The 17,394-nt window shown below is 50.9% G+C and overlaps 1 protein-coding gene across 1 annotated transcript in view; it reads left to right on the top strand.

Moving 5' to 3' along the window:
- The window catches only part of retreg2 (reticulophagy regulator family member 2), a 64,069-nt gene extending 47,313 nt beyond the window's left edge, over window positions 1–16,756 (top strand). The window contains exons 8-9 of the mRNA XM_070875157.1: window positions 13,100–13,235; window positions 13,538–16,756. Of these exons, the coding sequence (XP_070731258.1) occupies window positions 13,100–13,235; window positions 13,538–14,130 (729 nt within the window). The 3' untranslated portion in view covers window positions 14,131–16,756. The remainder of the gene's footprint in view (window positions 1–13,099; window positions 13,236–13,537) is intronic.
- Window positions 16,757–17,394: the final 638 nt, after the last annotated feature.

A 17,394-nucleotide genomic window follows, 5' to 3' on the forward strand; every position in this document is an offset into this window, starting at 1 on the left:
TCGATTTTTTTTTTCTGCCAAAGTGCATGACCTCACACTTTCCAACATTATACTCCTGCCAAATTTTTGCCCCCTCACTTAGCCTGTCCATGTCCTTTTGCAGATTTTTTGTGTTCTCCTCACACATTGCTTTTCTTCCCAATTTTATCAGCAGCAAACTTGGCTATGTTACACTCAGTCCCTTCTTCCAAGTCCTTAATATAGATTGTAAATAGTTGGGGTCCCAGCACTGATCCCTGCGGCGCCCCACTAGTTACTGGTTGCCAACCAGCGAATGAACCATTTATCTCGGATCTCTGTTTTCTGTTAGTTAGCCAATCCTCTATCCATGCTAATATATTACCCCCAACCCCGTGAACTTTTATCTTGTGCAGTAACCTTTTATGTGGCACCTTGTCAAATATCTTCTGGAAGTCCAAATACATCACATCCACTGGTTCCCCTTTATCCACCCTGCTCGTTACATCCTCAAAGAATTCCAGCAAATTTGTCAAACACGACTTCCCCTTCATAAATCCATGTTGACTCTGCCTGACCAAACTTTGCTTTTTCAAATGTCCTGCTACTGCTTCTTTAATAATGGACTCCAACATTTTCCCAGCCACAGATTTTAGGCTAACTGGTCTATAGTTTCTTGCTTTTTGTCTGCCTTTTTTAAATAGGGATGTCACATTTGCAGTTTTCCATATTTGCAGTTTTCCAATCTGCTGGGACCTCCTATCGGAGGTGGAGGTCGCAGGTTTGGGAGGTGCTGTCGAAGAAGTCGTGGCGAGTTGCTGCAACCAACAGAGAACAGAGAGTCGAGATAAATGGTTCATTCTCGGGTTGGCAATCAGTAACCAGTGGGGTGCCGCAGGGATCAGTGCTGGGACCCCAACTATTTACAATCTATATTAACGATTTGGAAGAAGGGACTGAGTGTAACGTAGCCAAGTTTGCTGACGATACAAAGATGGAAGGAAAAGCAATGTGTGAGGAGGACACAAAAAATCTGCAAAAGGACATAGACAGGCTAAGTGAGTGGGCAAAAATTTGGCAGATGGAGTGTAATGTTGGAAAGTCTGAGGTCATGCACTTTGGCAGAAAAAAATCGAAGAGCAAGTTATTATTTAAATGGAGAAAGATTGCAAAGTGCCGCAGTACAGCGGGACCTGGGGGTACTTGTGCATGAAACACAAAAGGATAGTATGCAGGTACATCAAGTGATCAGGAAGGCCATTGGTATCTTGGCCTTTATTGCAATGGGGATGGAGTATAAAAGCAGGGAAGTTTTGCTATAGCTATATAAAGTATTGGTGAGGCCACACCTGGAATATTGAGTGCAGTTTTGGTTTCTATATTTCCGAAAGGATATACTTGCTTTGGCGGAGAGAGAGCGGTGGTGGTGGGGAACGTTGAGAGAAGGGGAGGAAGGAGAGAGGGAGAGAGTGCGTCTGGGGCTAGAGAGGGAGCCTGGGGGAGGGGGAAATCGGAGGGGAGAGAGGGAACTCAGAAGACGGATCACGTTCTTCCAACCCACTGGTGCGTGCAAGCTTGGTGCATGTGTTACAAAGGACATCGTTGGGATGGATGAAATCCAGAAGTCACGACACTGTCACTATTCACCATACCCAATAAACCTGTTAATCTGCACACAATGCTCCATCTATGTTGGGGTGGGAGGGAAAGGTCTTGCACTTGGGTAAGGGTCTTCAGCTGGCGGAGGCAGCACTTGCGCTGGGGTAACAACGACATAGGTTTAAAAAAAGGGATGAGGTCCTACCAGACGAATTTAAGGAGCTAGGAGCTAAATTAAAAAGTAGGACCGCAAAAGTAGTAATCTCGGGATTGCTACCAGTGCCACCACGTACTAGTCAGAGTAGGAATCGCAGGATAGCGCAAATGAATACGTGGCTTGAGCAGTGGTGCAGCAGGGAGGAATTCAAATTCCTGGGGCATTGCAACAAGTTCTGGGGGAGGTGGGACCAGTACAAACTGGACGGTCTGCACCTGGGCAGGACCGGAACCAATGTCCTAGGGGGAGTGTTTGCTAGTGCTGTTGGGGAGGAGTTAAACTAATATGGCAGGGGGATGGGAACCAATGCAGGGAGACAGAGGGAAACAAAAAGGAGATGAGTAAAAGTGGAGGGCAGAGAAACCCAAGGCAAAAAACAAAAAGGGCCACTGAACATAAAGGGGCTGCAGGAGGGGTCAAAACTAAAAATCATGGTTTAAAAACTAGTATTAAAACACTCTATACCGAAATGCACGCAGCATTCGAAATAAAGTAAATGAGTTGACGGCACAAATCATTACAAATGGGTATGATTTGGTGGCCATTACAGAAACATGGTTGCAGGGTGGCCAAGACTGGGAATTAAACAAATAGGGGTATCTGACAATTTGGAAAGATAGACAAGAAGGGAAAGGAGATGGGGTAGCTCTGTTAATAAAGGATGATATCAGGGCAGTTGTGAGAGACGATATTGGCTCTAATGAACAAAATGTTGAATCATTGTGGGTGGAGATTAAAGATAGTAAGGGGAAAAAGTCACTGGTGGGCATAGTTTATAGGCCCCCAAATAATAACTTCACGGTGGGGCAGGCAATAATCAAGGGAATAATGGAGGCATGTGAAAAAGGAACGGCAGTAGTCATGGGGGATTTTAACCTACATATCGATTGGTCAACTCAAATCGCACGGGGTAGCCTGGAGGAGGGATTCATAGAATGATTACGGGATTGTTTCTTAGAACAGTATGTAACAGAACCTACAAGGGAGCAAGCTATCTTAGATCTGGTCCTGTGTAATGAGACAGGAAAAATAAACGATCTCCCAGTAAAAGATCCTCTCGGAATGAGTGATCACAGTATGGTTGAATTTGTAATACAGATTGAGGGTGAGGAAGTTGTGTCAGAAACGAGCGTACTATGCTTAAACAAAGGGGACTACAGTGGGATGAGGGCAGAGTTGGCTAAAGTAGACTGGAAACACAGACTAAACGGTGGCACAATTGAGGAACAGTGGAGGACTTTTAAGGAGCTCTTTCATAGTGCGCAACAAAAATATATTCCAGTGAAAAAGAAGGACGGTAAGAGAAGGGATAACCAGCCGTGGATAACCAAGGAAATAAAGGAGAGTATCAAATCAAAGACCAATGCTTATAAGGTGGCCAAGGTTAGTGGGAAACTAGAGGATTGGGAAAATGTTAAACAACAGCAAAGAATGACTAAAAAAGCAATAAAGAAAGGGAAGATAGATTACGAAGGTAAACTTGCGCAAAACATAAAAACAGATAGTAAAAGCTTTTACCGATATATAAAACAGAAAAGAGTGACTAAAGCAAATGTTGGTCCCTTAGAAGATGAGAAGGGGGATTTAATAATGGGAAATGTGGAAATGGCTGAGACCTTAAACAATTATTTTGCTTCGGTCTTCACAGTGGAAGACACAAAAACCATGCCAAAACTTGCTGGTCACGGGAACGTGGGAAGGGAGGACCTTGAGACAATCACTATCACTAGGGGGGTAGTGCTGGACAGGCTAATGGGACTCAAGGTAGACAAGTCCCCTGGTCCTGATGAAATGCATCCCAAGGTATTAAAAGAGATGGCGGAAGTTATAGCAGATGCATTCATTATAATCTACCAAAATTCTCTGGACTCTGGGGAGGTACCAGCGGATTGGCAAGCAGCTAATGTAACGCCTTTGTTTAAAAAAGGGGGCAGACAAAAGGCAGGTAACTATAGGCCAGTTAGTTTAACATCTGTAATGGGGAAAATGCTTGAAGCTATCATTAAGGAAGAAATAGCGGGACATCTAGATAGGAATAGTGCAATCAAGCAGACGCAGCATGGATTCATGAAGGGGAAATCATGTTTCACTAATTTACTGGAATTTTTTGAGGATATAACGATCATGGTGGATAGAGGTGTACCGATGGATGTGGTGTATTTAGATTTCCAAAAGGCATTCAATAAGGTGCCACACAAAAGTTTACTGCAGAAGATAGAGGTACGCGGAGTCAGAGGAAATGTCTTAGCATGGATAGAGAATTTGCTGGCGAACAGAAAGCAGAGAGTCGGGATAAATGGGTCCTTTTCGGGTTGGAAATCGGTGGTTAGTGGTGTGCCACAGGGATCGGTGCTGGGACCACAACTGTTTACAATATACATAGATGACCTGGAAGAGGGGACAGAGTGTAGTGTAACAAAATTTGCAGATGACACTAAGATTAGTGGGAAAGCGGGTTGTGTAGAGGACACAGGAGAGGCTGCAAAGAAATTTGGATAGGTTATGCGAATGGGCTAAGGTTTGGCAGATGGAATACAATGTTTGAAAGTGTGAGGTCATCCACCTTGGAAAAAAAAACAGTAAAAGGGAATATTATTTGAATGGGGAGAAATTATAACATGCAGAGGGACCTGGTGGTCCTTGTGCATGAATCCCAAAAAGTTAGTTTGCAGGTGCAGCAGTTAATCAGGAAGGCGAATGGAATGTTGGCCTTCATTGCGAGAGGGATGGAGTACAAAAGCAGGGAGGTCCTGCTGCAACTGTATAGGATATTCGTAAGGCCGCACCTGGAGTACTGCGTGCAGTTTTGGTCACCTTACTTAAGGAAGGATATACTGGCTTTGGAGGGGGTACAGAGACGATTCACTAGGCTGATTCCGGAGATGAGGGGGTTACCTTATGATGTAGATTGAGTAGACTGGGTCTTTACTTGTTGGAGTTCAGAAGGATGAGGGGTGATCTTATAGAATCATTTAAAATCATGAAAGGGATAGACAAGATAGAGGCAGAGAGGTTGTTTCCACTAGTCGGGGAGACTAGAACTAGGGGGCACAGCCTCAAAATACGGGGGAGCCAATTTAAAACCGAGTTGAGAAGGAATTTCTTCTCCCAGGGGGTTGTGAATCTGTGTAATTCTCTGCCCAAGGAAGCAGTTGAGGCTAGCTCATTGAATGTATTCAAGTCACAGATAGATAGATTTTTAACCAATAAGGGAATTAAGGATTACGGGGAGAGGGCGGATAAGTGGAGCTGAGTCCACGGCCAGATCAGCCATGACCTTATTGAATGGCGGAGCAGGCTCGAGAGGCTAGATGGCCTACTCCTGTTCCTAATTCCTATGTTCTTATGTTCTTTTGTAAGGGTCTTCGGCTGGAACTTGGCTGTGGGAGGCAGCACATGTGCTGGGGTAAAGGACTTCGGCTGGTGTAATTCAGCTGGAATTTGGTGGCTTTTGGGAGATCTATCCTCTGTGGCTTCTAAAGTCAAAATGGATCGAATTACAAATTGTAAAGTCACTCAACTTGAGCTGGCCGGTTCCAGTTACACATTCCAGAGGAACTTCAGGGTGTGGCTTATCCTCAAAGTGGACCAATCAGCAATAGGTCATGTGAAAATGGAGAGCCAATCAGAGAAACGGCTGCATTTCAGTTACTACAAATAGATGCAGCCTTAATTAATAACCTTGCAGTAAAGGGGCCTTTAGGGAAGAGTGACCATAATATGATAGGATTTTATATTGAGTTTGAAAGTGATTTAGTTAAATCCGAAACTAGAGTCTTAAATCTAAACAAGGAAACTACGTAGGTATGAGGGGAGAGTGGCTAAGGTAGACTGGGAAATTACATTAAAAGCTATGACAGTAGACAAGCAATGCAGAGCATTTAAAGAATTAATACATAATTTATAACAAACATTCCTTTAAGGCACAAAAACCCCACAGGAAAAGTAGTCCAATTGTGGCTAACGAGAAGTTAAAGATAGTATTAGATCATCAGAGGAGGCTTACAATGTTGCCAAAAAGAGCAGCATGCCTGAGGATTGGGAGGATTTTAGAATTCAGCAGAGGACCAAGAAAGGCAAAATAGAATATGAGAGTAAACTATGGAGAGACATAAAAACAGATTGTGAAAGCTTCTATAGGTATGTAAAAAGGCAAATATTAGTGAAAGTAAATGTGGGTCCCTTATAGGCTGAGACAGGAGACATTATAATGGGGAATGAGGAAATGGCAGAGACATTAAACAAATACTTTGTGTCTGTCTTCACCGAAGAAGACATAAAAAAAACCTCCTGGAAATAGTGGAGAACCAAGGGTTTAAGAAGAACGAGGAACTGAAAGAAATTATTATTAGTTAAAAAAAAATAGTACTGGAGAAATTAATGGGACTGAAAGCCGATAAATCCCCTGGACCTGATGGTCTACATCCTAGGGTTTTGAAAGCGGTGGCTATAGAGATAGCGGATGCATTGGTTGTCATCTTCCAAAATTCCATATATTCTAGAACGGTTCCCGCAGATTGGAAGGTAGCAAATGTAACCCCGCTATTTAAGAAAGGAGGGAGAGAGAAAATGGGGAACTATAGACCAGTTAGCCTGTCATCAGTAGTAGGGAAAATGCTAGAATCTATTATTAAGGACGTGGTATCAGGGCACTTAGAAAATAATATCATCATCATCATAGGCAGTCCCTCGAAATTGAGGAAGACAATAATAATAGGATTGGGAAGAGTCAAGAGTCTGGGCCCCAGCTATTCACAATCTATATCAATGATTTGGATGAGGGGACCAAGTGTAATATAGTTTGCTGATGGTACAAAGATAAGTGGGAATGTAAGTTGTGAGGAGGATGCAAAGAGGCTTCAAGGGGATATAGACAGGGTAAGTGAGTGGGCAAGAACATGGCGAATGGAATATAGGGCCCAAGTTTCCACATGACTTGCGCCTGATTTTTAGGAGCAACTGGTGGAGAACAGACTATCTTAGAAATCGCAATTCTCCACATTTTTTTTCCTGCAGTTCTAGTCAGGTAGAACAGTTCTACTTTGGAACAGAATTTTTTTCTTCAAAAGGGGGCGTGTCTGGCCACTGACACCTGATTTCAAAGTTTCCACAGTGAAAACGTACTCCAAACTAACTTAGAATGGAGCAAGTGAAGATTTTTGTAGAACTGAAAAAACCTGTTCTACACATTAAGAAATCAGGCGCAGGTTACAAATTAGGCGTCCAGAACGAGGGGGGGGGGGGGGAAGGGAAGTCATTAAATTCTACAATCAATCCTTATTTATACTTCTACAAATATTATACAAATAAATCCAACCTGAATAAACGTTTATAAGCAAAGAAAAGATTAAATAGACCATCTTCCTACCTGTGTGAAAGTGCTTCAGCCAGCCTCACAAGTTCGTTCGTTCGTTCCCGACGGCAGGGGGGGAGGAGGAAGACGTTCCCGATGGCGGGAGGGAGGGAGTGCGGGCCCGCCCGCCCGAACGCAGCGGGGGGAGGGGGGAGGAGGAAGACGTTCCCGATGGCGGGAGGGAGGGAGTGTGGGCCCGCCCGAACGCAGCGGGGGGGGGGTAAGAAAAATAGGGAGGTCACATTACCTGGAAAGTAAGACTTTAAATGGGGTAAAAGAGCAAAGGGATCTCAGAGCACAAATACACAAATCACTGAAAGCAGCGACACAGGTGAGCAAAGCCATAAAAAGCAAACCAAGCACTAGGGTTTATTTCTAGAGGGATAGAATTGAAAAGTAGGGAAGTTATGCTAACCCTGTTTCGAACCTTGGTTAGACCACACTTAGAGCACTGCGTACAGTTCTGGTCATCATATTATAAAAAGGATATAGAGGCACTGGAGAGGGTGCAGAGAAGATTTACAAGGATGAACAGGCACTGGGTCTCTTTTTTTCTTGAAAAGAGAAAGCTGAGGAGTGACCTAATAGAGGTCTTTAAAATTATGACAGGTTTTGATAAAGTGGACACAGAGAGAGTGTTTCCACTTGTGAGCATAACTAGAGGCCATCAGTCACGAAGAACTCCAATGGGGAATTCAGGAGAAACTTCTTTACCCAGAGAGTGGTGAGAATGTGGAACTCGCTGCCACAGGGAGTGGTTGAAGCGAATAGTATCGATGCATTTAAGGGGAGGCTAGACAAACATATGGGGGAGAAGGGAATAGAAGGTTATGTGGATAGATTTAGATGAGGAAAGACGGGAGGAGGCTTGAGTGGAGCATAAACAATGGCATGGACTGGTTGGGCCGAATGGCCTGTTTCTGTGCCGTAAATCCTGTGTAATCTTATGAACTCTCTCTTAAAAGCAGTTGATGCTCAATTAATAATTTTAAATCTGAGATAGATTTGTGTTAGCCATGGGTATTAAGCGATATGGAGTTACAGTACAGATCAGCCATGATCTCATTGAATAGCCAAACAGGCTCGAGGGGCTGAATGGGCTCCTCCTGTTCCTATGTAACACAGGCACCTACCTGACAATGTGGAAAATTGCCCATGTGTGTCCTATCCACAAACAAAATACATCCAACCTGTCCAATTAGCTTTCTTAGCGTCGTCCCCATCAGCAGCACAGTGATGGAAGGAGTCCTTAACAGTGCCCTCAAGCAACATCGTCTCAGCAAAGCAACATCAGCCCCGCGGCTACAAGAGCTAGCCAGAGGCTCACCTCCCGACTCCCCAAAGCCTCTTCACCATCGACAAGGCTCGAGTCAGGAGGGTGATTGTATAATGTGGATAAGTGTGAGGTTATCCACTTTGGTGGCAAAGACAGGAAGGCAGAATATTATCTGAATGGTGGCAGATTAGTAAAAGGGGAGGTGAAACGAGACCTGGGTGTCATGGTTCATCAGTCATTGAAGGTAGGCATGCAGATACAGCAGGCGGTGAAGAAGTCAAATGGTATGTTGGCCTTCATAGCTAGGGGATTTGAGTATAGGAGCAGGGAGGTGTTACTGCAGTTGTACAGGGCCTTGGTGAGACCATACCTGGAGTACTGTGTTCAGTTTTGGTCTCCTAATCTGAGGAAGGACATTCTTGCTATTGAGGGAGTGCAGCAAAGGTTCACCAGATTGATTCCTGGGATGGCAGGACTGACATATAAAGAAAGACTGGATCGACTAGGCTTATATTCACTGGAGTTTAGAAAGATGGGAGGGGATCTCATAGAAACATATCAAATTCTGACAGGATTGGACAGGTTAGATGCAGGAAGAATGTTCCCGATGTTGGGAAGTCCAGAACCAGGGGTCACAGTCTAAGGATAAGGGGTAAGCCATTTAGGACCGAGATGAGGAGAAACTTCTTCACCCAGAGAGTGGTGAACCTGTGGAATTCTCTACCACAGAAAGTTGTTGAGGCCAATTCACTAAATATATTCAAAAGGGAGTTAGATGAAGTCCTTACTACTAGGGGGATCAAGGGGTATGGTGAGAAAGCAGGAATGGGGTTCTGAAGTTGCATGATCAGTCATCATATTGAATGGTGGTGCAGGCTCAAAGGGCCAAATGGCCTACTCCTGCACCTACTTTCTATGTTTCTATGTGACAGAACATCCTCCACTCTCCTGGGTAGGAGCAGCTGCTGCAACAGTCAGCTCGATAGCACTCAGCACGGAGCAGTGCCCCCGGCGCTTCCTCCACCAGCCTGTGTCGGCGGGGTGGGCTTTATAGCCTTCAGGCTGTTGCGAGAATGTTGGTCAGCGATTGAGGGAGCTGAGCTCCGAGCTCTGGAGAGGTGGGAGGCCAGGAACCAAGCCTGCCTCCCACCCCACCAATTGCTTTAGTCCTGACCTTGGAGTGAAAGATCAGTGACACACCGGCTGTGCTCATCATCATAGGCGGTCCCTCGAACGAGGATGACTTGCTTCTACAAGAGTTCACAGATGTTTCACTGAAGGACCCGATGTTCCAGTCCTGAACTCCAGTCGAGGGGGTGGAAGATGCCTGTGGGTGGATTGTTTTAACGTGGGGTGACCGTTGCACACCAGCCACCACACGGGCTTGACAGAGCTAGGTCTTGGTCCAGTGGCAAGGGTTAACCAGGACGACTGGAGACCTGCTCTGCTGCACAGACCTAGTGCGCTCACATACCACAGTGTGGGCTGGGCCCGTGCTGCCCCTGGGCCCTCGGCTCTTCTGGGCCCCGTACCCTCATTCGCCCACGGTGTTCCAGGGCCCAGCGCTCCAGCTCTAGTTATAGCCCTGACCTGCGATGGTGTTCACACAGCCGGCTGTGCTGTCCACTCATTGTACAATTTAAAAGATATCGGTTAACCATTTAAAGTTCCTTTCCCTCCTGTTGCAGGATCTGCTGCAAAAGCCCCCTCCCCGCTCAGTGCCCATCACCATCACCGTGTGCCCCCTCCCCGCTCAGTGCCCATCACCATCACCGTGTGCCCCCTCCCCGCTCAGTGCCCATCACCATCACCGTGTGCCCCCTCCCCGCTCAGTGCCCATCACTATCACCGTGTGCCCCCTCCCGGCTCAGTGCCCATCACCATCGCCGTGTGCCCTCTCCCCGCTCAGTGCCCATCACCATCACCGTGTGCCCCCTCCCCGCTCAGTGCCCATCACCATCACCATGTGCCCCCTCCCCGCTCAGTGCCCATCACCATCACCGTGTGCCCCCTCCCCGCTCAGTGCCCATCACCATTGCCGTGTGCCCCCTCCCCGCTTAGTGCCCATCACCATGTGCCCCCTCCCCGCTCAGTGCCCATCACCATCACCGTGTGCCCCCTCCCCGCTCAGTGCCCATCACCATCACCGTGTGCCCCCTCCCCGTTCAGTGCCCATCACCATCACCGTGTGCCCCCTCCCCGCTCAGTGCCCATCACCATTGCCGTGTGCCCCCTCCCCGCTCAGTGCCCATCACCATCACCGTGTGCCCCCTCCCCGCTCAGTGCCCATCACTATCGCCATGTGCCCCCTCCCCGCTCAGTGCCCATCACCATGTGCCCCCTCCCCGCTCAGTGCCCATCACTATCGCCGTGTGCCCCCTCCCCGCTCAGTGCCCATCACCATCACCGTGTGCCCCCTCCCCGCTCAGTGCCCATCACCATGTGCCCCCTCCCCGCTCAGTGCCCATCACCATCACCGTGTGCCCCCTCCCGGCTCAGTGCCCATCACCATCGCCGTGTGCCCTCTCCCCGCTCAGTGCCCATCACCATGTGCCCCCTCCCCGCTTAGTGCCCATCACCATCACCGTGTGCCCCCTCCCCGCTCAGTGCCCATCACCATCACCGTGTGCCCCCTCCCCGCTCAGTGCCCATCACCATCACCGTGTGCCCCCTCCCCGCTCAGTGCTCATCACCATGTGCCCCCTCCCCGCTCAGTGCCCATCACCATCACTGTGTGCCCCCTCCCCGCTCAGTGCCCATCACCATTGCCGTGTGCCCCCTCCCCGCTCAGTGCCCATCACCATCACCGTGTGCCCCCTCCCCGCTCAGTGCCCATCACTATCGCCATGTGCCCCCTCCCCGCTCAGTGCCCATCACTATCGCCATGTGCCCCCTCCCCGCTCAGTGCCCATCACCATGTGCCCCCTCCCCGCCCAGTGCCCATCACTATCGCCGTGTGCCCCCTCCCCACTCAGTGCCCATCACCATCACCGTGTGCCTCCTCCCCGCTCAGTGCCCATTACCGTGTGCCCCCTCCCCGCTCAGTGCCCATCACTATCGCCGTGTGCCCCCTCCCCGCTCAGTGCCCATCACCATCACCGTGTGCCCCCTCCCCGCTCAGTACCCATCACCATTGCCGTGTGCCCCCTCCCCGCTCAGTGCCCATCACCATGTGCCCCCTCCCCGCTCAGTGCCCATCACCATGTGCCCCCTCCCCGCTCAGTGCCCATCACCATGTGCCCCCTCCCCGCTCAGTACCCATCACCATGTGCCCCCTCCCCGCTCAGTGCCCATCACCATGTGCCCCCTCCCCGCTCAGTGCCCATCACTATCGCCATGTGCCCCCTCCCCGCTCAGTGCCCATCACCATGTGCCCCCTCCCCGCTCAGTGCCCATCACCATGTGCCCCCTCCCCGCTCAGTGCCCATCACCATGTGCCCCCTCCCCGCTCAGTACCCATCACCATTGCCGTGTGCCCCCTCCCCGCTCAGTGCCTATCACCATCACCGTGTGCCCCCTCCCCGCTCAGTGCCCATCACTATCGCCATGTGCCCCCTCCCCGCTCAGTGCCCATCACCATGTGCCCCCTCCCCGCTCAGTGCCCATCACCATGTGCCCCCTCCCCGCTCAGTACCCATCACCATTGCCGTGTGCCCCCTCCCCGCTCAGTGCCCATCACCATCACCGTGTGCCCCCTCCCCGCTCAGTGCCCATCACTATCGCCATGTGCCCCCTCCCCGCTCAGTGCCCATCACCATGTGCCCCCCTCCCCGCTCAGTGCCCATCACCATCGCCATGTGCCCCCTCCCCGCTCAGTACCCATCACCATGTGCCCCCTCCCCGCTCAGTGCCCATCACCATCACCGTGTGCCCCCTCCCCGCTCAGTGCCCATCACTATCGCCATGTGCCCCCTCCCCGCTCAGTGCCCATCACCATGTGCCCCCTCCCCGCTCAGTGCCCATCACTATCGCCATGTGCCCCCTCCCCGCTCAGTGCCCATCACCATGTGCCCCCTCCCCGCTCAGTGCCCATCACCATCACCGTGTGCCCCCTCCCCGCTCAGTGCCCATCACCATTGCCGTGTGCCCCCTCCCCGCTCAGTGCCCATCACCATGTGCCCCCTCCCCGCTCAGTGCCCATCACCATCACCGTGTGCCCCCTCCCCGCTCAGTGCCCATCACCATTGCCGTGTGCCCCCTCCCCGCTCAGTGCCCATCACCATGTGCCCCCTCCCCGCTCAGTGCCCATCACCATCACCGTGTGCCCCCTCCCCGCTCAGTGCCCATCACCATGTACCCAGTGCCTCCCGAAACCCTGCTCACACCAACGTGTTTCCAGATCGGAGCTCTCGCCCACACACCGCGGTGTCTCCGGCGAGCGGCAGCCGGTGCAGCCCGAGAGTGGCCCTGTGGTCTGCTCCTGTTTGAGTGGATTGAGGATGTTGGGTGTGCGCTGGTGTGAACCCCGAGCACGCTGCCCTGGACTCACCACTGGTTCTGCTCCAGTGACCTCCGCTTTAACTCTCAGTATTGCCAATTTCAGCAAAGGACGCGTTGGGAGGTTGGGAAGTGGGGGATTGGAGGTGTTTTTATTTTGGGGGTAGGGTTTAGGAGGTCGGCGCGGGGGTGCTCCCAGTGCTGTGTGTGTGTGTTGTATGACTGACCCACTCAGTGTGAGACCTCTCGATCTCGGCAGGTGGATGTCAGGACGACAGCTTTGGCCTTTGCAATCACGGACTCGGAGCTGTCGGACGAAGAGGCTTCGATTCTGGAGAGCGGAGGATTCACGGTGTCCCGCGGAACCACCCCACAGCTCACCGATGTGTCGGAAGGTAAGGCATGTGTCCCCCAGTGTCTGCATGGAATCATCGAATCGTACAGCGCAGGAGGCCGTTCGGCCCATCGTGCCTGTGCCAGCTCTTTGGCAGAACGATCCAACTTTCCTCATCCAATTCCCTTTTAAAAGTTACTATTGAATCTGCTTCCACCCACCCTTTCAAAACATTTCCCCTCATCTACCCCCTAAAGAACAGGGGAGTGGGACTAATTGGGCAGCTCATTCACAATCGCCCGATGGGCCTTACGGCCTGCCTGTGTGCTGTAAGATTCTGGGATTTCTCTCCTGTGTTTTCAGATCTGGACCAGCAGAGTGTGCACAGTGAGCCCGAGGAAGCGTTTGCAAAGGATCTTCCAGACTTTCCCTCGGTGGAGGAGCTGGCTGCTGACGGGAGCCCCTCGCGTGGACTCTCCCCGGAACCAGGTGTCAGCGCCCTGGACTCGCAGTTCTTCATTCAGACCCTGACCTCCCCTCTGCACTTTGTAAACACACATTTCAACGGGAGCGAGGCAGCGATGAACCGACCAAAGACTGGCCAAGCGCCCGCCCTGAGCTTGACTTTAGAGGCCTTCAGCGAGGAGATCGTAACCTCGGCGATCAGCACAGTGGTTCACAACACGCTGTCCGCACTCCTCGCCAACCCACTGACTGCCAGCCAGCCCGAGAGCTCGGAATCGCAGCAGAACCTTCCCTTCCAGCCGGGGTCGATGGAGTCGGCACCGAAGGAGGCAGAAGCACGCGAGGAGGAGGTGGATGATTTTGAGCTGCTCGACCAGGGGGAGCTGGATCAGATGGACACAGAGCTGGGCCTGACTGAGCAGCACAGGCAGGTGGACAGGGGACTGAGCACATCGCAGGTCAGTGCATCCGCCCTGCCGAGGGAAAGCTAGTGTCGGCAGCTGGCCTGTGTACTGGGATAGTTAGAGCTGCCGTGCCCCCCAAGTGTGTGGCACTGCACCCCCAGAGGCCCCCCCCCCCCAGTGTATGGCAGTACGCCCCCAGAGCCCAGCCCCCATGTATGGCACTGTGCCCAGAGCCTTCCCAGTGTATGGCGCTGCACCCCCAGAGCCCCCCCCCCACTCCAGTGTATGGCAGTACGCCCCCAGCCCCCATGTAAGGCACTGTGCCCCCAGAGCCCAGCCCCCATGTATGGCACTGTGCCCCCAGAGCCCAGCCCCCATGTATGGCACTGTGCCCCCAGAGTCCCCCGTGTGTGGCAGTGCACCCCCCAGAGCCCAGCCCCCACCAGTGTATAGCACTGCACCCCCAGAGCCCTCCCCTCCAGTGTATGGCAGTACGCCCCCAGCCCCCATGTATGGCACCTTGTCCCCAGAGCCCAGCCCCCACCAGTGTAGAAACATAGAAAATAGGTGCAGGAGTAGGCCATTCAGCCCTTCTAGCCTGCACCGCCATTCAATGAGTTCATGGCTGAACATGAAACTTCAGTACCCCCTTCCTGCTTTCTCACCATACCCCTTGATCCCCCGAGTAGTAAGGACTTCATCTAACTTCCTTTTGAATATATTTAGTGAATTGGCCTCAACTACTTTCTGTGGTAGAGAATTCCACAGGTTCACCACTCTCTGGGTGAAGAAGTTTCTCCTCATCTCGGTCCTAAATGGCTTACCCCTTATCCTTAGACTGTGACCCCTGGTTCTGGACTTCCCCAACATTGGGAACATTCTTCCTGCATCCAACCTGTCCAAACCCGTCAGAATTTTAAACGTTTCTATGAGGTCCCCTCTCACTCTTCTGAACTCCAGTGAATACAAGCCCAGTTGATCCAGTCTTTCTTGATAGGTCAGTCCCACCATCCCGGGAATCAGTCTGGTGAATCTTCGCTGCACTCCCTCAATAGCAAGAATGTCCTTCTTCAAGTTAGGAGACCAAAACTGTACACAATACTCCAGGTGTGGCTTCACCAAGGCCCTATACAACTGTAGCAACACCTCCCCTCCCTGCCCCTGTACTCAAATCCCCTCGCTATGAAGGCCAACATGCCATTTGCTTTCTTAACCGCCTGCTGTACCTGCATGCCAACCTTCAATGACTGATGTACCATGACACCCAGGTCTCGCTGCACCTTCCCCCTTCCTAATCTGTCACCATTCAGATAATAATCTGTCTCTCTGTTTTTACCACCAAAGTGGATAACCTCACATTTATCCACATTATACTTCATCTGCCATGCATTTGCCCACTCACCTAACCTATCCAAGTGTATAGCACTGCATCCCCAGAGCCCCTCCAGTGTGTGGCACTGTGCCCCCAGAGCCTAGCCCCCATGTATGGCACTGCACTCCCAGAGCCTCCCCAGTATATGGCAGTACACCCCCAGAGCCTAGCCCCCATGTTTGGCACTGCACCCCCAGAGCCCCCCCCCCCCCCAGTGTGTGGCACTGCCAGTCAGAGGTGAAGAACTGGTTCAGCTGGTAGGTAATACCCATCTGCAGTACAAGAACAGCAATGTTTACTTAATACTCAGCACATTAAAATTAGTATTAACTCGATTTTCTTCGGTTAATTAAATGCTTTGCCCGGCCTGTGATACTGAGCCCCACACATAGAGGGAAGGCCTAGGCTCCAGCCCCGGCCTGTTCTGCTCTCACCCGGTGTGGGACTGGAATTGATTGGCCTCACTCCCTGGGTTGAAAAGGGGAATAAACAGCCCAGGGTCCTTCTCCTAATTTCCAGCTCCCGATCCCCTGCCCCCGCTGTCTGGCCTTTCGGGGCAAAACTCGAGCATTCACCAACACGGATTTTGAGAGTTTGATGTTAATGGCTGGAGTTAGTTGTGCAGGAACCCTCCCTAATCCTTGGACACGCAAGAGGGAGCAGGAACCCTCCTGTTCCCAATCCCATGTTCGATGGGTGATTTCCAGGCCCCCACCCCTGTTCCAAGACTGAGGAGCTAGAGCAGCCGGCCGTGAGGTCAACTTTAAAGGGTTTTATCTAAAAGCGGCGGGCGGCACACAGACACTCACTGGGGCCCCATGTATACCTGGTGTTCAGTGCTTATTATGACTGCATACAGTGCATGGCAGCAGTTTAAGGCACTCAAGGCATCTCCTGCCCTTCTCGCCCAGGGAAGCTGGTGCAGTGTGGACGAGGATGGACAGATCCTCCCCGTGACACCGGGTCTCAGACCCTTGCCCCCCACCCCGCAAGCCGATGACCGAATCTTGTGCTGGGCAGGGAGTGGGATCTTTCTGCCCCTCTGGAGCAGATTCTGGGGGATGTTGATGATGACACGGGAGCCAAGCCGAGATATTGGTGTCGAGTGGTGTTAACAAGTGAGGCAAAGTCCCCGGTCACACACCAATCCAAAGTCTGCACATGCGGTCTAAGGACCTAGTTATTAAATTAAATGTATTTATTCATCTAACCACCTCGTCAGTGCAAGTAAACTGGTTCGAGCACAGCTCCAAGCCTGCTTGTTGCTGACATGACCTGCTCTATAAATCTACAAAAAACATTTTCTACTTAACTACAGTAAAGAATGTGTTTGTAAACAAATAGCCTGGCTCTGGGATTTCCTTTCTCAATCCAAAACAGGAAAAAGAATGTGAGAGCATCTCCGTGAAAATGTGCGCGAGGGAGGTGTCTGAGGAAAGGTGCGCGCGAGGGAGGGAAGGTGTGCGGAATAGGTGTCTGTGAGGGAGGGAAGGTGTGAGAATTGATGTCTGGGACAGAGCCACCTTTAAGTATTTGAGCCCCTGCACCCTCCAGGCCCTCTGCTCTCTGTCTCTCATTGTTCTGCCCAAAGGGCATCATTTCACATTTTCTCTCATTTCAAAGTCAGCTACGTTCATGCTCATTATTTACTATGTTGTCAAGTGTTGCATCGAAATCGTACTCCCAACACCCAAGTCCAGCCCATTTGTGCAGAACAATGTTCCCAGCAGCAACTATGAGCAGTCATGAAACATAAAACCGGTGGCCAACTTTAATAGCATTAACAATAGGAAGTCTCGGACACCACATATTCAGCAACTGGTAGTTCCGATTCTAGAAGTGCGGGTGAGGGATGGGAGAGGGGACTGGAGGGTTGCAAATCTTACACCCCTGTTCAAAAAAAAAGGAAAAACTCAGCAATTCCAGGCCATCAGCCAAACATCCACAGGGAAACGTTTAAACATTAATCCAGGACAAGA

The sequence above is a fragment of the Pristiophorus japonicus genome, chromosome 3 (genome assembly GCF_044704955.1).
Source record: "Pristiophorus japonicus isolate sPriJap1 chromosome 3, sPriJap1.hap1, whole genome shotgun sequence".
NCBI classification, from domain to species: Eukaryota; Metazoa; Chordata; class Chondrichthyes; family Pristiophoridae; genus Pristiophorus; species Pristiophorus japonicus.